The sequence below is a fragment of the Bos grunniens genome, chromosome X (genome assembly GCF_055505025.1).
Source record: "Bos grunniens cultivar Pamir isolate PY7600 chromosome X, Bosgru_T2T1.0, whole genome shotgun sequence".
NCBI lineage: Eukaryota > Metazoa > Chordata > Mammalia > Artiodactyla > Bovidae > Bos > Bos grunniens.
This window is the reverse complement of record NC_141194.1, coordinates 100,309,696-100,333,368: the sequence shown is the minus strand read 5'-3', so window position 1 is coordinate 100,333,368 and position 23,673 is coordinate 100,309,696. Positions and strand designations below refer to the sequence as shown.

At 37.5% G+C, this 23,673-nt stretch overlaps 1 protein-coding gene across 1 annotated transcript; it reads right to left on the bottom strand.

Moving 5' to 3' along the window:
- Positions 1-2,084: 2,084 nt before the first annotated feature.
- On the bottom strand, positions 2,085-4,764 carry LOC147340964 (Golgi phosphoprotein 3). The gene has a single exon (XM_086388790.1). It carries the CDS (start codon positions 4,491-4,493, stop codon positions 3,597-3,599), a length of 897 nt encoding a protein of 298 aa, XP_086244916.1. The 5' UTR covers positions 4,494-4,764; the 3' UTR covers positions 2,085-3,596.
- Positions 4,765-23,673: the final 18,909 nt, after the last annotated feature.

Genomic DNA, 23,673 nt, shown 5'->3' with positions numbered 1-23,673 from the left:
CACACAGACAAACTCTCACACACACACACACACATATATATACATATATATATACACACACATATACATATATGAATTTTAGAGCACTAAAAATTACACATTTAAAGCATCTAGGATTACGAATATATTATATATATATGTGTGTGTGTGTGTCTGTGTGTGTATCAGTTCAGTACAGTTCAGTCGTTCAGTCGTGTCCAACTCTCTGTGACCCCATGAATCCCAGCGCACCACACTTCCCTGTATATCACCAACTCCCGGAGTCTACCCAAACTCATGTCCATCGAGTCAGTGATGCCATCCAGCCATCTCATCCTCTGTTGTCCTCTTCTCATCGTGCCCCCCAATCCCTCCCAGCATCAGGGTTTTTTCCAATGAGTCAACTCTTTGCATGAAGTGGCCAAAATATTGGAGATTCAGCTTTAGCATCAGTCCTTCCAATGAACACCCAGGACTGATCTCCTTTAGGATGGACTGATCTTTTTTAAGATGGACTGGTTGAATTTCCTTGCAGTCCAAGGGACTTTCAGGAGTCTTCTCCAACACCACAGTTCAAAAGCATCAATTCTTCAGCACTCAGCTTTCTCCACAGTCCAACTCTCACATCCATACATGACCACAGGAAAAAGCATAGCCTTGTCTAGATGGACCTTTGTTGGCAAAATAATGTCTCTGCTTTTGAATATGCTATCTACGTTGGTCATAACTTTCCTTCCAAGGAGTAAGTGGCTTTTAATTTCATGGCTGCAATCACCATCTGCAATGATTTTGGAACCCAGAAAAATAAAGTCTGACACTGTTTCCACTGTTTCCCCATCTATTTCCCATGAAGTGATGGGACCGGATGCCATGATCTTCGTTTTCTGAATGTTGAACTTTAAGCCAACTTTTTCACTCTCCACTTTCACTTTCATCAAGAGGCTTTTTAGTTCCTCTTCACTTTCTGCCATAAGGGTGGTGTCATCTGCATATCTGAGGTTATTGATATTTCTCTCAGCAATCTTGATTCCAGCTTGTGTTTCTTCCAGTCCAGCGTTTCTCATGATGTACTCTGCATATAAGTTAAATAAGCAGGATGACAATATACAGCCTTGATGTACTCCTTTTCCTATTTGGAACCATTCTGTTGTTCCATGTCCCGTTCTAACTCTTGCTTCCTGACCTGCATACAGACTTCTCAAGAGGCAGGTCAGGTCGTCTGGTATTTCCATCTCTTTCAGAATTTCCCACAGTTTATTGTTTTCCACACAGTCAAAGGCTTTGGCATAGTCAATAAAGCAGAGATAGATGTTTTTCTGGAACTCTCTTGCTTTTTTGATGATCCAGCAGATGTTGGCAATTTGATCTCTGTTTCCTCTGCCTTTTCTAAAACCAGCTTGAACATCAGGAAGTTCATGGTTCACATATTGCTGAAGCCTGGCTTGGAGAATTTTGAGCATTACTTTACTGGCATGTGAGATGAGTGCAATTTTGCGGTAGTTTGAGCACTCTTTGGCATTGCCTTTCTTTGGGATTGGAATGACAACTGACCTTTTCCAGTCCTGTGGCCACTGCTGAGTTTCCAAATTTGCTGGCATATTGAGTGCAGCACTTTCACAGCATCATCTTTCAGGATTTGGAATAGCTCAACTGGAATGCCATCACCTCCACTAGCTTTGTTCCTAGTGATGTTTTCTAAGGCCCACTTAACTTCACATGATGTTTTCTAAGGCCCACTTAACTTCACATTCCAGGATGTCTGGCTCTAGGTCAGTGATCACACCATTGTGATTATCTGGGTCGTGAAGATCTTTTTTGTACAGTTTCTATGTATTCTTGTCATCTCTTCTTAATATCTTCTTCTGTTAGGTCCATACCATTTCTGTCCTTTATCGAGCCCATCTTTGCATAAAATGCTCTTTTAGTATCTCTGATTTTCTTGAAGCTATCTCTAGTATTTCCCATTCTGTTGTTTTCCTCTATTTCTTTGCATTTTAGTCTTTCCCATTCTGTTGTTTCTTCTATTTCTTTGCATTGATAGCTGAGGAAGGATTTCTTATCTCTCCTTGCTATTCTTTGGAACTCTGCATTCACATGCTTATAGCTTTCCTTTTTTTTTTTCTTTTTTTTTTTTTTTTTTTTTTTTTTTTTTTTTTTTTTCTTTTTTTTTATTTTTTTTTTTTTTTTTTTTTTTTTTTTTTTTAATTAATTAAAAAAATTTAACATCTAGTACTTTTGCATTGAAGGTTAACCAAAAAAATCTCTAAACACCTGAACGCCCCACTAGTAACATGAACTATGGTAATAAAAAATTTGACATTTAATTTGTTCAATATATACTATTTACATTATGAAACCAATAGTGATCCAATAAACAGTGATAAAAGTAAAAATAAACTTTAAAAAGCAAAGGTTTATATTCTTAGAATGTGCTAATTATCATAATTGTATATAAAAATTAAAACATAGCAGAGCTTTCTGTTACAAAATTCTTAATCATCTGAGTTGTAGTCATTACTTGCTAACGATTTACATGCAACATCTGCTAGTACTGACATTTGATTGTTTTTCCCCCAAGAAAGTGTGAGTAGATATTGAAGAGCAGACATTAATTTACCTGTGGACAGAAAAAGATAAAACTGTACTCAAGATTAGTACTGGTCACAAGCCTCTTCTCTATAGAAATGACAAAAATAGTAAGACCAAAAAAAAAAAAAAAAAACCAATCCAAAAAGGAGATGCATAGGCAAAGAGTACCATGAATGGCACAGCTCAAAAAATGCTGGGACCAATGAAGCCATACATCTTTTCTCTCCTTAATGATGAGAGGTCTATCTTGCCACCAAATTATAATGACTGTAGCAAGTAAGGGGCACCAGGTGTACAACCAATTAAATCCTGCAAAATACTAAGATGGGCAGGGGTGGCCAGAAGAAGGAACAATTTATATATACTTCAAACTATATACAGCATAACTGGAATGCAGCTCATCCCAAACTGGCTGTGTGAAACAACTGGACCTTTATGACTTAATAATTAAAATTATAACAAGTGTAATAATACAATAGATTTACATGGGAAGCAAAATCAAGGGGCACTTTATATTATTTACTGTGTATTTCAATTTAAAAATAATTTGCTAAGTATACATCTCAACTGAGGTCTATGTATAAAATGTCCCAATAGATACAGATATTTACCTTTGGTGAGTTAAAGGCCATTTTGTGACTTCTGTCTGAATTGCAGGCAGAACACTAGATGGACACGCACATACGGGAAAAACTCAGCCTGAGGTAATCCAAAAGATGTGCAGGCGAGGAGACTGGTGGTACTTTGAAAGTCAAAGCACACCAGAAACCCGAAACGGGGAACAGTGAGGATGGCAACAAGGAATGGAATGCCAATATGGCAGTAAAACTTTTTTCAAAACAGAAAGAGGAAGGCCTCTCGTACCAGCAGAATCCTGCATACATACACAAAAGAAAAAGCCACCCACCATTTCAGGAAACAAAAGCCAATTACAGTGTGGGAAGTACAAACTGCAGAAACCCAGAAGTCCATAGAAGAAAATCGACTGGTTCCCGTGAGAGAAGGGGGACGCGTGGTTCGGGGCAGGGTCACTTGGTGAAGGCGGCCACCACCGCCCACAGCACCTCGTTGGTCCCGGCCTTCAGACACTCCACCTCAGGGTCCAAGTCCAGGAGCTGCCGCACCCGCTTGGTGGCCACGTCGTACTGCTCGTCCAGCAGGGGCGCGAACGCGTTCTCCAGGACGTCCGAGGCGTGGGCCAGGTAGAGGAGGGCCAGCAGACGCTTGTCCATGCGGTGAGGGTCGTTCACCCACTTGTCGAGAACGGCTTCCTGCACCTTCTTGATGAGGCGCTGCTTAATGCTGTTGTTGGTGAGGGGGTGTGTCGTCATGTCAAAGAGGAGGAAGTTCTGTTTCTCTGTCGTCAGTACGCCCTTTTCCACCAGGTTTTTAGCTAATCGTTCCCGCACGTTTCTTAACTGATAATGCAATTTTAATGGATTCCACGTCTCACCGCTAAGTAATTCAATCCAGTTTTGGACCGTTTCTGGAGGCTGAGTCTCCTTAACATGCTTCAGAGCTTCATCAAGAAGAACATCCCCTGTTGGAGCATCTGACTTACAAATCACCTTTCTTGTTAATAGACTTTTACGTCTCATTCCACAAGCCTCTAGCTGTAACCTTCCTCTCAACGCTAATTCAATCAACATACACCCACGTAATCCAGATGATATACAGTCATTCCAAAATGATGTGTAACCCTCTCGGTCCTTGAGGCCCAGCAGGAGCACTTCCTCCATCAAGGTCAGCCGCGTTTCCTTGGAGTCGCCCTTGTCGTCGTCGTCCTGCTCGTCGCGACGGCTCTGCGCGTCGTCCTCGTCGTTGCCGCCGCCACCGCCCGCCGCCCGCTCCTTGTCGGCGGCGTTGCGGGAGGCCTCGGTACGCCGCTGCACCAGCCCGGAGCTGCGCTGGGTCAGCGAGGTCATGGCTCCGCCGCGCCGGGCCGAGAGGGACGCAGGACCTGCCGGGTCTCCCTCTTCCTCCCTCCGCGGCCCCCGACCCGCGCTTCCGTGTTAGGACCGGGCACTGGGGAGACGTCCGTCGGCAGCGGGGCTGGATGCAGTCATGAGGAGACGGGCGGAGGGGGAGCGGGTGGGCCCGGCGTCGGTGGGGCGGACGAGGGGCTCTATACTTTCTGTGGCCGCGGCCGTGAGGCAGCCGCAACAAGACGGAGGCGGTAAAGGAGGACGCGGCTGAGGAAGCTTCACTTGCCTTCTTTTCACAGCTATTTGTAAGGCTTCCTCAGACAGCAATTTTGCTTTTTTGTGTTTCTTTTCCATGGGGATGGTCTTGATCCCTGTCTCCTGTACAATGTCTTGAACCTCCATCCATAGTTCATCATGTCTGTTAGATCTAGTCCCTTAAATCTATTTCACACCTCCACTGTATTTTCATAAGGGATTTGATTTAGGTCATACCTGAATGGTCTAGTGGTTTTCCCTACTTTCTTCAGTTCAAGTCTGAATTTGACAATGAGTTCATGATCTTTGCTACAGTCAGCTCCCATTCTTGTTTTTTCTTGACTGTATGGAGCTTCTCCATCTTTGGCTGCAAAGAATATAATCAATCTGATTTTGGTATTGACCATCTGGTGATGTCCATGTGTAGAGCCTTCTCTTATATTGTTGGAAGAGGGTGTTTGAATATAATCAATCTGATTTTGGTATTGACCATCTGGTGATGTCCATGTGTAGAGTCTTCTCTTATATTGTTGGAAGAGGGTGTTTGCTATGACCAGCACATTCTCTTGGCAGAACTCTATTAAGGCTTTGCCCTGCTTCATTCCGTATTCCAAGGCCAAATTTGCCTGTTACTCCAGGTGTTTCTTGACTTCCTACTTTTACATTCCAGTCCCCTGTAATGAAAGGGACATATTTTTTGAGTGTTAATTCTAAAAGATCTTTTGGTCTTCATAGAACTGCTCAACTTCAGCTTCTTCAGTATTACTGGTTGAGGCATAGGCTTGGATTACCATGATATTGAATGGTTTGCCTTGGAAATGAACAGAGATCATTCTGTCATTTTTGAGATTGCATCCAAGTACTACATTTCGGACTCTTGTTGACCATGATGGCTACTCCATTTCTTCTAAGGGATTCCACCCACAATAGTAGATATGATGGCCATCTGAGTTAAATTCACCCTTTCCAGTCCATTTTAGTTCGCTGATTCCTAGAATGTCAATGTTCATGCTTGCCATCTCCTGTTTGACCACTTTAAATTTGCCTTGATTCATGGACCTGACTCTCCAGGTTCCTATGCAGTATTGCTCTTTACAGAATCAGACCTTGGTCCTCTCACCAGTCATATCCACCACGGGGTATTGTTTTTGCTTTGGATATATCCCTTCATTCTTTCTGGAGTTATTTCTCCACTGATCTCCAGTAGCATTTGGGCACCTACCGACCTGGGGAGTTCCTCTTTCAGTATCTTATCATTTTGCCTTTTCATACTATTCATGGTGTTCTCAAGGAAAGAATACTGAAGTGTTTTGCCATTCCCTTCTCCAGTGGACTACATTCTGTCAGACCTCTCCACCATGACCCGTCCATCTTGATGGATTAGTTTCATTGAGTTAGACAAGGCTGTGGTCTGTGTGATCAGATTGGCTAGTTTTCTGTGATTATGGTTTCAGTGTGTCTGCCCTCTGATGCCCTCTCACAACAACTACTATCTTACTTGGGTTTTTCTTACCTTGGACATGGGGTATCTCTTCATGGCTGCTCCAACAAAGTGCAGCTGATGTTCCTTACCTTGGACGAGTTGCCCCTCCTGACCTTGAACCTGGAGTAGCTCCTGAACTCCCTCCTGTGCCCTCATAGCCACTGCTCCTTGGACGTTGGGTTGCTCCTCTCAGCTCTGCCCCTGACCTCGGACATGGGGTAGCTCCTATTGGCTGCCACCCCTGATCTTGGATGTGAGGTGGCTCCTCTTGGCTGCTCCTGTGCCATCCCAGCCTTCTTTTCTTACTTCATATTTATTAATTATATTTATTAATATATATGTATGTGTAAATTTATATTAATATATATAAACACATAAGCATGTATTTTATTTTTCCAAATAAGTACTAAAGTGTATTAACAAAATACATTGAATAGTCTAAGCTTCTAACTTTAAATATAAATGCAGACCTATTTTAAATTCATTTTTTGAAAGATGATTTTTCTCTTTTTCTATGCCAAATTTTCATATATATATATATATATATATATATATATACACACATATAATACATATATAGTTTTTCCTCTTCCAATTTGGTATCTGTTAGAGTAGGTTTCACATCATTCTTTTACTTTACCTAAAAATGTTTTGCTTACTTTTACAAAAGAAGTCATAAAGGGCTTTTAAAAAGGAACATATCTTTTAGAGTTTTGTAATTAATGCATTATATTCATTCTTGATTATAGAAAGAAGTCAACTGGGACATAGACAGTTAAAACTTTTTTTTTTTAATATTGCATCACCTTAAATCATTGCTATATTGCTCTTTTTCTTTTTATTATGCATAGGTGGTGGCGATAACTGTATGCCTTCGGGCCTTTCTAAGGAAGTGTTGAGGCTTTCTGCACTGCAGGACACCCTAGGATCTTATTACCATGCTCCAATACTAATCAAGTGTTATGTTTTTAGAACAACATCTTTATGTAACACGTCATGCGTTAGAGGGGGTTTTGTAAAAAGACATACACTTAAGTTATCAAGAGAGATTCATTGTCAGTTACCTATCTGCCAAAACAAAGGTGTCAGTAGAGGAAATTGTAGGTATTTGATCTATCAACTATTTCATATCTCTCATATCAAAAACATCTCTCTATACCATGGGTGAGATTAGGTGACTTGGAGTGTTGCAATAAAGCCAAATGATTATAGGATTTTAAAAATTATCTCTCCCAGATGTTCAAAAATTCAAATGAGCAGAAGTAAGCACATAAACGACACTGCAAGCAGAAGCAGCACTTATTCAAAATGAACTACTCCAAATGGAGATGTAAAGAAAAGAGAATACAAAAAGGCTATCAAAGAAAGTTCCACAAAAGCACTGAAAGGAGGCCTTTTTGATAGCCAAACTAGGAAACCATTTGCCTAAATAGTAGATCTGTTTAATCCACCATCCTATAACCTTTTGACACAGCTATTAGTCTATTAGATTATAAATTCTAAGTAAATCTGAGTAAAATTTGAAGCTGTAATTATTATATATTTGAAGTACACTGAATAGTTAACTTTCATAGGTTTACTGTTACTTTGTATATGTCCTCAACATATTTGCCAAACATTAAAAAAAAAAAAAAACAACTTTTACAATGTAAAAGGGTTAAGTGTGGAGATAAAGTACTAGGGTTTATGCAAAACAAAACAAAGTCAGCATTACTGCTGCCTATATTAATAAATTCGATTTAATTAGACCTCTCCTTTTTTACTGCTTCCCTGGTGGTGCAGAGGTTAAAGCCTCTGCCTGCAATGTGGGAGACCTGGGTTCGATCCCTGGGTCGGGAAGATCCCCTGGAGAAGGAAATGGCAACCCACTCCAGTATTCTTGCCTGGAGAATTCCACGGATGGAGGAGCTTGGTGGGCTACAGTCCGTGGGTCACAAAGAGTCAGACACGACTGAGCGACTTCACTTTCACTTTTCACTTTCACTTTTGTTACTTTAGATATTCAAACACTTCATATCAAAATCAGAAATAATACAAATTAAAGTAAAAAGAGACACTGTTTTCATGTTTTGTTAGTAATTAGCAGACTACTCCTTGGCACATTAGTGTTCCAGAAATATTAACATATCTTCCAAGGAAAAAAAATGGAGGGCTTGCATGCCCTGTTTTATAGGCCTCCCCAGAATACTTGATAGCCTCTGAAATGCTTTATGAAGTCCTGTGCTAAAGAACTGTTTAACATTGTCATACAATGTTTCTTCATTTTGAGACAAAAAATTTTGTTTCCCAAACTTTGTTCTGTTAGCTCTCAGAACAAAGTGTGGGGAATCTTGTCATAGAGTCATGTATTATACACACACACACAAACACATATATATATATATATATACATGCCCCCACAAAGAAGCATTCTTTTCATTCATCTCTCAAAGGGAAAGATTTAAAGCACTGATGAGAAAAAAATAAAACTATATGCAAAACACGAGCTGATTATTAACATATATGAGAAAACTCTTTTGTGGATAATTGGGGAAATCATTTGAATCTATGATTTGATTCTCAGGCTAAGTGGAAGGTATAATGAAAGAGGGAAGGACTATTTATTTTTAAAGTGGATATTCCTTCAAACCAGTAGAAAGAAAAAAACAACAGGAAAGATAGGCAATCAAATTGTTAAACAAACAAGGGCTGGTAGAGCAGGTTGTGAGAATACAGTTGAGGCCAGAATGAGGCTTTCTGTCAGAAGTAATCTCCACTCTCACTATAAATCACAACTGCCTAACACATGTGTAAAACAATCTCAGATCCCAAGGGCAACAGGATACTCTAAATGAGAAAGACAAATTAATTAGTGCAGATTCTTTTTCCAGTCTCACCAAAAAAATCACTTTCTTCCTTGGGAAGATCTGCATGAAGAGATTGACAGAAATGATGAAAGTGATCTTATAAAACTGTAACTCTTTTAAAACTGGTAATGGGCACTACCTCATGGAAACATGAAAAAGGGAAAATTAATGACACAGAGATCCAGGTCCTGCCAATTAATATTGATGTCTGAAATCTAGAGATAATGCTTTCAGCTTTTACTATTTAAAGTATGACCAACAAGCCAGCAGTATTGGTCATAAGGAAGGTTGTTAGAAATGCATAATATCAAAATAAATAAATTAATTTTAAAAAGAAATCCATAATATCAGTTCTCATTCAGGACCTACTGAATCAGGATCTGAATTTTAAGAAAATTTTCAGTTTGTGGAATACTGACTTAATTAGAGGCATGATTCTCAAAGTTCACTGTGCATAATAATCACTTGGGGAGTTTAAAATATACCAAACTGATATCTAGGTCTCACCCCCATGTATATAATCCATGGTGTATTTTAGATGAAAGTCATTATGTTGTTTGAAATAATTTTAGGTCATGAATGCTGCTAAATATTTCAATAATTTTCAGCACGTGTAGGGAAAGTGTCAAAGTGAAGCACAAATCATATCTAGCAGGCTGATTGCAAGATTCTAGAAGGACATGAGGATAAGCAACAGAGGCAGATGAGTTTTGGCTGGGACACATGTGTGCTTCAAGAGCATTATTTAAAGCAGCAGTCCTCAACCTTTTTGGCACCAGGGACTGGTTTTGTGGAAGACAGCTTTTCCATGGACATGGGTGAGGACAAGAGATATTTTTGGATAATTCAAGCCCATTACATTTATTGTGCATTTTATTTCTATTATTACATCAGATCATCAGGCATGAGATCTCAGAGGTTGGAGGCCCCTGAAAAAGGACAGCACAGAGAATTATATTATCGGTCCTCTGGCCATCTACTTAGAGATTAATGTTTAATTTTTCAGAAATTTGCAGGATGAAATAGAATCAGAAATTATGTGTTTGCATGAAATATTGCAAAACTTTGTGACTGTTAGGGAATCACCTAGATATGTGTGTTGTTAAAGATTTTCTCCTTCTTTTAGTAGGATTTTTCAGTACATGGTGGACTTTCCTTGCTAACGGCAGGAGACATCACCTATAGCAACGACAAAGCCAAGATAACTTTCATTTCCATTGGAGGCATTAAGAGAATAAACTGGAGGGCCTCTATAGGAGTGGGGAATGATTTGATGTATACAACAAACATTGTGCAACTTTTAAAATTAAAATTTACCAGATTTAAAAAAAAAGTATTTGTAACAAACTGCAAATTAAGACAACAGAATCTTTTCCAAAGAAAAATAAAGAAACTATGGGATATCAAACTATAAACAGATATATTTTACAGCACATTAGTTTCTATTCAAACTGAATCTGTGAATTAGACTAACACAGTTTCCCTCTACCAGTTCCTGTTTTGTTACTAAAGAGTGACAGTCTAGCTTTTGGAACACAGTTACTCTATGGTCTTAGCTCCTTTGTGCCTCGCATCTTGGTCTAATGACAAAATAATCTTAATGATTGTTCTAATATAGACTCAGCATACCATTGAATCTAAATCAAGTTTCTCTCTTTTTTAAGACTGAGTTGTTACTTGTTTTGTCCTTTAAATTATACAATTCCTCCCCTCAGCTCCTCAAGGGACTCTCCATTATTCATTCACTTATAGAGAAAATCTGACAGATATATACTGAATTCACAGTATTGCCAACTCAGTTTAAGTAATTTCCATTCTTTTTTTTTTTTTTTTTTTGTTAATCTCTTTGATGACATCACTGCTATCCAGAGAATGTGGTTTTCCAGGTAGGATCTTTAATATTTCGTCCAATAAAAAAATTTCCAACATATTAAGCATGATATAAATAGAAAAGGGTAGAGAATATTTTATCTCATAAGACTCTTAAGGGATTATATGTGGTGCAATAAGCACAATTTAGACAATATGAAGTTAAAGAAAAAATATGTAAACTTTTCACAGGTTGGCCGGCAGTATGAAAGGATTGTGAGCATAAAGGTAAATGTTAACTGAAGAGTGGAAGGGCTGAAATAAATGTTTAGATCTAATTGGATCTTTGTTGTAATTTGAAAGTGTAATAAAATATAACTAGTTGTAATAATGTCCTATCAGTGCCATAACAAATTACTTAATAATTTAGCAGCTTAAAACAACTCTCATTAATTAACTTGCTGTTCTGTGAGTGAGAACTCTGACCCAGCATGGCTGGATACTCTCCTGAGGTCTCATAATATTGAAATCAAGGTGTCTGCCAAGGCTGCAGTTCACATCTAGGGCTCAGAGTCGTCTGGGCTTACTGGTTTTTGGAAGAATGTATTTCCTCATGCTCTTCGCATGGTATCTTTGTCTTCAAGTTAGTAATGACATATTGAGCCATCGTTATTCTTCAAACATCTCTATCTTCCCGTTATACTTTAAATGGCTATGTGCATATATTGGGATCACTTGGATAACCCAATATATTCCCCCTATTTTAAGACTGGCTGATTAGTAATATTTAGATTCTTAAAAGTCTCTTGTGATATGCATTATACCATATCTATGGGAGTAACATAAAGAGATGAAGATCAAGGGGGGCAAAATTCTACTTATCACACTGGACACATCTGGGTGCTGGCAAATATAACATGTTGGTACCATAACATGATTACTGACTGGTTAATCTCTGCAAGTTTGAGTCCTGGCTATGCCATTTCTTGGCTATATTCTCTGAGATTTATTTCCCTGACCTATAACGATAATAATAGAAACCAACTCATAATATTACTGAAAGCATTACGTCATTAATTTATGTAAGCATCTGTCACATAATGTATACCCAATAATTGTTATCATGTCATATTTTAATTTGTATTTTCATGAAAGTTACAAGTATATATGGAAAATTACACTTAATAGAGATCATATTGTAATGGAAAATCAGTTCACACTTCAATTCTCATTCCCCAAAATTGTTTTCAATAAATTCTGTTTTTATTTTGGTGGTTACCTCCATACTCTAAATGTGCATACACAATCATTCCTTGACACTATCTGTTGACTCCATGATATGATAAACAGATTTAAATCAATAGTACTACTCCTATCTCTCCCCCCCCACTTCCAATTCCTGATAGTTGCATTATTTATATTTCTTCTGTTGGCTATGTTGGTAATTCTTAATAATATTTGCTTCTTATTATTTTCACTTAGTGTGTTGTAGCTCCTCATAATGTAAGAAAGGATATTAGAGCCCTAATCTGCTCTCCCATCACTTCTTTCTACTTCAGATCTCACCTTTTCTGTCAATTGTAATTTCCTATAATTTATTTGTGCTGTTAATATTGATATTCATGTTGATATCATTTACACTATAATTTGTAGTCATAATTAAATGTTCCATTCTTTGTCTGAATTTGGATTCTAAATGAAAAGCCAATAAGCAGCCTTTATGATGATACCACAGTTATATATTTGTTATTCAGAAGAGAGGCAAATAATGGGGTAGGGTTATATTTCCGTCTGTAAGGGCCCAGTCTCATGATCTCTGTGCGACCCAAAGAAGTATGTTACTCCTGACTTTAATAAAGGGAGTTTACTCATCATAATGTGGAATTATTATTCTGAAATAGTATGTAGTATATAATGTGTAAAGAACATGGACAAACAATATTTTCATTATTGAACTGGCAAAGATTTGTTTGTTTGTTTGTTTTTTACTTTACTATATTGTATTGGTTTTGCCATACAAGATTTGTTTTTAAAATAACTATACTATGAAGCAAAACTCACGTAAGTACTGTGAAAAGATGCAGTCTAGTATTTCCTTGAGAGTGAAAGTGGCTCAGTCATGTCCAACTCTTTGTGACCCCATGGACTGTCAGTGGAATTTTCCAGGCCAGAATACTGGAGAGGATAGTCGTTCCCTTCTCCAGGGGATCTTCCCAACTCAGGGATCGAACCCAGTTCTCCCACATTGCAGGCGGACTCTTTACCAGCTGAGCCACGAGGGAAGCCCAAGAATGCTGGAGTGGGTAGCCCATTACTTCTCCAGCAGATCTTCCGGACCCAGGAATCAAACCAGGGTCTCCTGCATTGCAGGAGGATTCTTTACCAATTGAGCTATCAGGGAAGACTTGGTAACTATTTCCTTAGTAACCAATAAATAAGTTTAAACTTTTACAAATGCAGTTAAAATTGCACTTATTTCTTAGCATTTGAATTCAGAAGTGATGGTTGCAATTTGGCATTTTGATAAAATAAACAAGTGGCAGCATTTATATGGCCTAGTTTTTTAAAAGTCGATTTCTTCCTATTCCATTCTTGTGCTTTGATTTCATTTGAATGTTCTTTCTTCCACATAAGTTTTTTGTTGTTGTTGTTCAAGCTGAGAGCATATTACAAAATAAAAAGTCAACTTTTAATTTATGCAGTGGATTGAGCAATGAAATATTTAATACAGAGAGAATTTACTTTATAATGTCACAGTGATCTACACAATGTTTCTTGTGAAAATGCATATGGGTGAGGAAACAATAGTTACGACCTACTAATTAAATTCCAGGGTTGTTTCCTTTATTTGTCATACACTTAAGAAAATGGGAAAAGCAAAAATAAACTTACCTACCCCGACACACAGCATTTCCCATCAAATGCAAACTCATTTGGTTATGATAGACTATTTTTGTTTCTTTCAAGTGGGCAGTGCATCTGGAATCATGTATTATGAGAAGTGCATACTAAAAAATATTGTGACCAAAGAGGTATTTGCATTTAATCTCACTTATCTATGTGGCCCCATGGAAAATAACAGGAAAACATTAAAACTGCCTTATAAATAGTTCTTTTTGTAATGCTCAATAACAATCAACCTCTCCAAATATTTTTTTAATTTAAATTTACTTATTTTAATTAGAGGCTAATTACTTTACAATATTGTATTGGTTTTGCCGTACATCAACATGAATCCACCACGGGTGTACACGTGTTCCCAATCCTGAACCCCCCTCCCACCTCCCTCCCCATACCATCCCTCTGGAATATTGTGCTCAGTCACTCAGTTGTATCTGACTCTTTGAGACCAGGCTTCTCCATTCATGGGATTTTCCAAGTGAGAATACTGGAGTGGGTTCCCATTCTCTACTCCAGGAATATTCAGACATATTCAATTTGGTGGCAGTTACATATACTATGATATATAGTCTCATATCTGTTTAGAGAAAAACTCTTCAATAGTAAATTAATTTATTGTCTACTTTATCTGCATCATACAATTTTAAGTATAATAAGTCAGAGTCAGCAAAGTCAGTTCTCTTCTCTGGATACGATAATAATTTCCAAAGTCATACCAACCAACCAGTCTGCCATTTGACCAAGGAGCATTAGACTCCATTCTAGTAACTAATGTGTTTCTTTACATTTTGTACAAAACCAAAATTAAGTAGTGGCTTTTGAGACAAAATTATATCAAAAACTCCCATCTTAAATAAAATAAATATTTCAACCAATGGATCTTGAGAAAGGAGACTATATCATCATTATGTGAAAAATAGGGAGCAACATTATAATTATATTTTCCCATTTTTAATTATGATCATGTAATTGAAAGGAAAAAATGGAAGGCCTCAATTAGCTCTGAAAATGGTGCTATAGCAATCACAAATTACTGACAAGCCTCTACCTTTAATATATTCTCAGAATAAGTTCCAGATATCAGCCTTAAAGATGCCATTCAAATATCTGATAGAATAATGCTACTAATACTGCATAAAACCCTGGAGAAGGGAATGGAAATCCACTCCAGTGTGGGAACTCCAATGGGGCTTCCCTGGTGGCTCAGATGGTAAAACATCTGCCTGCAATGCAGGTTCGATTCCTGGGTCGTGAAGATCCCCTGGAGAAGGAAATGGCAATCCACTCCAGCACTCTTGCCTGGAAAAACCCATGGATGGAGAAGCCTGATAGGCTATAGTCCATGGGGTCACAAAGAGTCGGACACGACTGAACGACTTCACTTTCACTTTCTATTCAGTATTCTTGCCTGGAGAATCTCATGGACAGTGGAGCCTGGTAGGTTATAGTCCATGGGGTTACAAAAAGTCGGACACTACTGAGTGACTAAATGACAACAGCTGCCTAAACACGCCTAGACTTTATGAATAAACAGATAACTATTTTTCTTTTTTCTATGTAGTGCCTAAAAGAACTAGCATGCTCCATTTCTAAGTTGAGATGCTCTCATATGTTCTAAATAGAGTGATTTCAAGGAGAAGAATGACAGTGTTGCCACAGAGGTTTGTAGAATGTTAAACGTTGGTAATTAATGACTTATGGACTCTGTGGGAGAGGGCGAGGGGGGGATGATTTGGGAGAATGGCATTGAAACATGTATAATATCATATGAGAAATGAAATGTCAGTCCAAGTACTGAAACAGAAGAACATTACTATATGTTCTCAGCAGCACTCTCTGTCTTAACCCTCAAATCCCCATTTATGTTCTCAGCAGCACTCTCTGTCTTAACCCTCAAATCCCCATTTATGTTCTCAGCAGCACTCTCTGTCTTAACCCTCAAATCCCCATTTCTCATCTTGATTTCCCATCATTTTGCTGTTCCCTCATGTCTTATTTTTCAAATAATCTTATTGCTTTTGTTTTCCTTTGATACTAGCACAATGTATCTGCCTAGCCCTAAATAGGAAAGAACTTTACTCCATTTCTTCATTCCATTCACTGGCACAAGCTATTCTCTTTCCCAGGCTTACAATCTGGGAAGGTTCCTTTTGTAACCTTTTCTCTCTTCTTTGTAACCCACAAATAATTTTTTTTATATTAATGTCTCTTTGCAGTATCTCTTAAGTTCATTTCATAATTTATCTTTCCACACATACCATGCTAATCCCATCTTCCATAGCTGGATTAACTCCAGCCTCTACATTCTTCTGATAACATCACATAACTCCCCCTCATCCATAATTTAAGAATTTGTACTGATTCCCTCTTTCTCATACTATCATATAGAAATTCCATAGCCTGACATTCAAGGTCTTCCAATGTTGTTACACCTGTCTCTCCACTGTTTTTAAATTTTCTTTACCACTCAAACAATTCCTCTAAACTACGTACATGAATAATCCTTGGCACTTACACAAATAGCTTATAAGAAATCTCAAATTCACATTTGCTCTTATGGTTTCTCTGGCTTAGGTCACCCTGCCTGCTAATTTAAGTTCACTTAACTAAACTACTTCATTTTTATCAAAATTTAGCTGCACTAAGTTTCTTGATGAATATTTCACCAACCCCCACACATTCCTATCCTTCAGGTTCAGTCAGTGCTTAGGTATGCGGTTTATTGGCTGATTCTTCGTATTTATGAGCCTGTGTTACAAGTCTCAGGAAGAAAAAAATCCTAATGATATACTGAAACATAAGGATGAAGCTAAAAAGAGACTAGATGAGGAACGCATATGTGTAAATTTTCTCTTTAATATTTTTTTCTCTCTTTCCCTCTTTCCTCCCAAAGCAGGTTGTAGCACAGATAGATAGTAATACTGTCATCTGTCTCCTTAGTTTATACTAGCATTAATAGACCAAATGGAGAAGCTAAAATGGAAAGCATGTTGGGGAGGGGGAGGGAGTTTTTCTTATCCAACAAAGCTGAGATTTGAAGACTTCAAAAATTTGTTCAGAATTCTTAATTTGATCTTTTCCAAACTACAGCAGATTTTCAATGATATGTTGACTGTTGACACTGCAAAGGAGACAGAATTTGTCTTTGTCACTCCTACTTCCTGTGTCCTCTCCTCTATCCCATATTTTATGTCTGTATGCTGCTTTCTTGCTATCCTCCAGGCTTGCTTTGAATACTCTCTCCACCACACAGAAAAGGACTCCATCATCTTTTCTGGCCCTAATCAAGGATCCAATTTTTTTCCCCAAAGGCACAAAAAGCCCACAGCAAGGTATTACAGTTAATTAATATATGAATGAGGTGCACCCTTCTATTTACATTTTATAGAAGGAGATTGTTAACCTAAATGACTCTCTAATTAGTAGAATGTGAAGGAGATTTATTTTTTAACAAATCTAGTGGTAGGAGTTTCAAGTACATCTTTGGCTATACTTTCCATCCCCTTCCCTCAGATGATTAGAGAATGATGTTCATGGGATCTTTGCAGGCATATAGAACTTATTCTTATCATGATCTTAATGTTTGCAAAGCAATTTCAGTTCTACTTGGACACAATAAAGTCTATTTTGAGAGCAATTATGAATTGAATTGCAAATATTCTCAGAAGTGAGCTCATTTGTATATATTTTAATGCTTTCTATTTTGTAATTATTAATGACGTGTTCTTCAGTCAGTTTTTGTATTTTAACTTTCCCCTATGACAGGGTAAGGATACTAAAAAAGTGGACTGTTCTATAAGGATGTGAGTGATAACATGTTAGGGCAAGGATGTGGAATCAAGCATTTCTTGATCAAAATCCTAGTCTCTGTCATTTATTAGCTATGTGATATGAAAGTTTACATAAGTGATGTGAGTCTAAATTTTCCAATGCATAAGACAGTGATAATATATTCATCAAACAGTTGTCATAGGGTTAAATAAAATGTTTAAAGTTAAAGTTTAACAAGGTAACAAGCCCTTCTTAAGCATTCAATAAATATTAGTGTTCTCAGAGTTCCATCAAATCAAGTCAGTCAACATGTATCAACAAATTTCTTCTAAAATATATCCTGCACTTTGATGACCCTTCTTTTTTTCTTTCTTCTCTCTTGGGGAGACAGTGTGGTGCAGCAGAAAATATGTTGATTTTAGAAACAAATTCATGAGAGTATGAACTTTGGATAGAGATTAATGATACTACCTAGGTTGCTATAAGAAATACACACAGATACACACACACACACACACACACACACACGAGTTCATGAGTTCCTGGTACACAGCTGAAGTTCATAAATGGTAGTTAAAGTCACTGACATTTCTCTACCTGCAGGCCCTTTCATCTTCATGACTAGACTTTTTGACAGTTTCTAATGCAGCCTGATTGACTCCACTCTTTCCCCATTCTGATCATTCTGCTCAAAACTTTTCAGTGGATTTTTATTCAGTTCATCGCCCAGTTGTGTCTGAATACTTGCGACCCCATGAACAGCAACACTCCAGGCCTCCCTGTCCATCACCAACTCCCTGGGTTTATCCAAACTCATGTCCATTGAGGCAGTGATGCCATCCAACCATCTCATCCTCTGTCATCCCCTTTTCCTCCTGCCCTCAATCATTCCCAAAATCAGGGTCTTTTCAAATGAGTCAGCTCTTCACATCAGGTGGCCCAAGTATTGGAGTTTCAGCTTCAACATCAGTCCTTCCAATGAACACCCAGGACTGATCTCCTTTAGGATGGACTGGTTGGATCTCCTTGCAGTCCAAGGGACTCTCAAAAGTCTGCTCCAACACCACAGTTCAAAAGCATCAGTTCTTCAGTGCTGAGCTTTCTTTATAGTCCAACTCTCACATCCATACATGACCACTAGAAAAACCATAGCTTTGACTAGATAGACCTTTGTTGGCAAAGTAATGTCCCTGGTTTATTTTTTAATTTTTAATATAAATTAATTTATTTTAATTGGAGGCTAATTACTTTACAATATTGTATTGATTTTGCCATACATCCACATGAATCCCCCACGGGTATACACGTGTTCCCCATCCTGAACCCACCTACCTCCCCTTACCATCCATCTGGGTCATCCCAGTGCACCAGTCCCGAGCATTCTGTATCATGTATTGAACCTAGACTGGCGATTAGTTTCTTATATGATATTATACATGTTTCAATGCCATTCTCCCAAATCATCACACCCTCTCCCTCTCCTACAGAGTCCAAAAGACTGTTCTTACATCTGTGTCTCTTTTGCTGTCTCACATACAGGGTTATCATTACCATCTTTCTAAATTCCATGTATATGCATTAGTATACTGTATTGGTGTTTTTCGTTCTGGCTTACTTCACTCTGTATAATAGGCTCCAGTTCCATCCACCTCATTAGAACTGATTCAAATGTATTCTTTTTAATGGCTGAGTAATACTCCATTTTGTATATGTACCACTGCTTTCTTATCCATTCGTCTGCTGATGGACATCTAGGTTGCTTCCGTGTCCTGGCTATTATAAACAGTGCTGCGATGAACATGTGTCTCTTTCAATTTTGGTTTCCTTATTGTGTTTGTCCAGAAGTGTAATTACTGGGTTGTATGGCAGTTCTATTTCCAGGTTTTTAAGGAATCTCCACACTGTTCTCCATAGTGGCTGTACTAGTTTGCATTCCCACCAACAGTGTAAGAGGGTTCCCTTTTCTCCACACCCTCTCAAGCATTTATTGCTTGTCAACTTTTGGATAGCAGCCATTCTGACTGGTGTGAAATGGTACCTCATTGTGGTTTTGATTTGCATTTCTCTGATAATGAGTGATGTTGAGCATCTTTTCAGGTCTTTGTTAGCCATCTGTATGTCTTCTTTGGAGAAATGCCTGTTTAGTTCTTTGTCCCATTTTTTGATTGAGTCATTTATTTTTCTGGAATTCAGCTACAGGAGTTGCTTGTATATTTTTGAGATTAATTCTTTGCCAGTTGCTTCATTTGCTATTATTTTCTCCCATTCTGAAGGCTATCTTTTCACCATGCTTATAGTTTCCTTCTTTGTGCAGAAGCTTTTAAGTTTAATTAGGTCTTATTTGTTTGTTTTTATTTCCAATATTCTGGGAGGTGAATCACAGAGGATCCTGCTGTGATTTATGTCGGAGAGTGTTTTGCCTATGTTTTCCTCTAGGAGTTTTATAGTTTCTCATCTTACGTTGAGATCTTTAATCCATTTTGAGTTTATTTTTGTGTATAGTGTCAGAAAGCATTCTAGTTTCATTCTTTAACAGGTGGTTGACCAGTTTTCCCAGCACCACTTGTTAAACAGATTGTCTTTTTTCCATTCTATATACTTGCCTCCTTTGTCAAAGATAAGGTGTCCATAGGAGCATGGATTTATTTCTGGACTTTCTAATTTGTTCCATTGATCTGAATTTCTGTCTTTGTGCAAGTACATACTGTCTTGAGGACTGTACCTTTGTAGTAGAGCCTGAAGTCCAGCAGGTTGATTCCTCCTGTTCCATTCTTCTTTCTCAAAATTGTTTTGGCGATTTGAGGTTTTTTGTATTTCCATACAAATTGTGAAATTATTTGTTCTAGCTCCACGAAAAATACCATTGGTAGCTTAATAGGGATTGCATTGAATCTATAGATTGTTTTGGGTAGTATACTCATTTTCACTGCATTGATTCTTCCGATACATGAACATGGTATATTTCTCCATCTGTTAGTGTCCTCTTTGATTTATTTCACCAGTGTTTTATAGTTTTCTGTATGTAAGTCTTTTGTTTCTTTAGGTAGATATATTCCTAAGTATTTTATTCTTTTCGTTGCAATGGTGAATGGAATTGTTTCCTTAAATTCTCTTCCAATTTTTCTCATTATTAGTGTATATGAATGCAAGGGATTTCTGTGTGTTGATTTTATATCCTGCAACTTCACTATATTCATTGATTAGTTCTAGTAATTTTCTGGTGGAGTCTTTAGGTTTTGCTATGTACAGGATCATATCATCTGCAAACAATGAGTTTTACTTCTTCTTTTCCAATTTGGATTCCTTTTATTTCTTTTTCTGCTCTGATTGCTGTAGTCAAAACTTGCAAAACTATGTTGAATAGTAATGGTGAGAGTGGGCACCCTTTTCTTGTTCCTGACTTTAGGAGAAATGCTTTCATTTTTTCACCATTGAGGATAATGTTTGCTGTGTGTTTGTCACATATAGCTTTTATTATATTGAACTGGATGTTGAATTTTGTCAAAGGCTTTGTCTGCATCTATTGAGATAATCATATGCCTTTTATTTTTCAATTTGTTAATGTGGTGTATTACATTGATTGATTTGTGAATATTGAAGAATCCTTGCATCCCTGGGATAAAGTCCACTTGGTCATGATGTATGATCTTTTTAATATGTTGTTGATTCTAATTGCTAGAATTTTGTTAAGGATTTTTGCCTCTATGCTCATCCAGTGATATTGGCCTGTAATTTTCTTTTCTTTTTTTTTGGAATCTTTGTCTGATTTTGATATTAGGGTGATGATGACCTCATAGAATGAATTTGGAAGTTTACCTCTCTCTGCAATTTTCTGGAAGAGTTTTAGTAGGATAGGCATTAGCTCTTCCCTAAATTTTTGGTAGAATTCAGCTGTGAAGCCATCTGGACATGGGCTTTTATTTGCTGGATGATTTCTGATTACAGTTTCAATTTCCATGCTTGTGATGGTTCTGTTAAGATTTTCTAATTTTTCCTGGTTCTGTTTTGGAAAGTTGTACTTTTCTAAGAATTTGTCCATTTCTTACAAGTTGTCCATTTTATTGGCATATAATTGCTGATAGTAGTTTTTTATGAGCCTTTGTATTTCTGTACTGTCTGTTGTGATCTCTCCATTTTCATTTCTAATTTTATTGATTTCATTTCTCTCCCTTTGTTTCTTGATGCCTCTGGCTAATGATTTGTCAGTTTTATTTATTGAATCAGCTTATGGCTTTGTTGATTATTGCTACAGTCTCTTTTGTTTCTTTTGCATTTCCTTCTGCTCTAATTTTTAAGATTTCTTTCCTTCTCCTAACCCTGGAGTTCATCGGTTTTTTTGTTTGTTTTTTTCTTTTCTAGTTTCTTTAGGTGTAGATTTAGGTTATTTATTTGACTTTTTACTTGTTTCTTGAGGTATGCCTGTATTGCTATGAGCCTTACCCTTAGCACTGCTTTTACAGTGTCCCACAGGTTTTGGGTTGTTTTGTTTTCATTTTCATTAGTTTCTCTGCATATTTTAATTTCTTTTTTTATTTATTCTGTGATTTGTTGGTTATTCAGCAGCGTGTTGTTCAGCCTCCATATGTTGGAATTTTTAATAGTTTTTCTCCTGTAATTGAGATCTAATCTTACTGCATTGTGGTCAGAAAAAATGCTTGGAATGATTTAATTTTTTTTTTAATTTACCAAGGCTAGATTTATGGCCCAGGATGTGATCTATCCTGGAGAAGGTTGCGTGTGTGCTTAAGAAAAAGGTGAAATTCATTGTTTTGTGGTGAAATGTCCTATAGATATCAATTAGATCTAACTGGTTATTATATCATTCAAAGTTTGTGTTTCCTTGTAATTTTCTGTTTAGTTGATCTGTCCATACGTGTGAGTGGGGTAGTAAAGTCTCCCACTATTATTATGTTATTGTTAATTACTCCTTTCATACTTGTTCTGTTCAGTTCAGTTCAGTTCAGTCGCTCAGTTGTGTACGACTCTGCGACCCCATGAATCTCAGCACGTGTATTCCATATTGTGGTGCTCCTATGCTGGGTGAATATATATTTATAATTGTTATGTCTTCTTCTTGGATTGATCCTTTGATCATTATGTAGTGTCCATCTTTGTCTCTTTACACAGCTTTTGTTTTAAAGTCTATTTTATCTAATATGACTACTGCTACTCCTGCTTTCTTTTGGTCTCTATTTGCATGGAATATCTCTTTCCAGCCATTCACTTTCAGTCTGTATGCATCCCTTGTTTTGATATGGGTCTTTTGTAGGCAACATATCTAGGGGTCTTGTTTTTGTATCCATTCAACCAGTCTTTGTCTTTTGGTTGGGGCATTCAACCCATTCACGTTTAAGGTAATTACTGATAAGTATGATCCCATTGCCATTTACTTCGTTTTTTGGGGACAGAGTTTATACACCCTTTTTGTGTTTCCTGTCTAGAGAAGATCCTTTAGCATTTGCTGGAGAGCTGGTTTCGTGGTGCTGAATTCTCTCATCTTTTGCTTGTCTGTAAAGCTTTTGATTTCTCCTTCATATTGAATGAGATCCTTGCTGGGTACAGTAATCAGGGCTGTAGGTTATTTTCTTTCATCACTTTACATATGTCCAGCCATTCCCTCCCGGCCTGAAGAGTTTCTACTGAACGATCAGCTGTTATCCTCATGGGAATCCCCTTGTGTGTTATTTGTTGTTTTTCCCTTGCTGCTTTTAATATTTGTTCTTTGTGTTTGATCTTTGTTAATTTGATTAATATGTGTCTTGGGGTGTTTCACCTTGGGTTTATCCTCTTTGGCACTCTCTGGATCTCTCAGACTTGGGTGATTATTTCCTTCCCCATTTTAGGGAAGTTTTCAACTATTATCTCCTCAAGTATTTTCTCATGGTCTTTCTTTTTGTCTTTTTCTTCTGGGACTCCTATGATTTGAATGTTGGGGCATTTAACATTGTCCCAGAGGTCTCTGAGATTGTCCTCATTTCTTTTAATTCGTGTTTCTTTTTTCTTCTCTGATTTACTCATTTCTACCATTCTATCTTCTACCACACTAATCCTATCTTCTGATTCTGTTATTCTACTGTTGGTTCCCTCCAGAGTGTTTTTGATCTAATTTAATGCA

Bases quoted from the DNA above. Each gene is read 5' to 3' on its own strand.
- LOC147340964 (XM_086388790.1), bottom strand. From the start codon at position 4,493: ATGACCTCGCTGACCCAGCGCAGCTCCGGGCTGGTGCAGCGGCGTACC.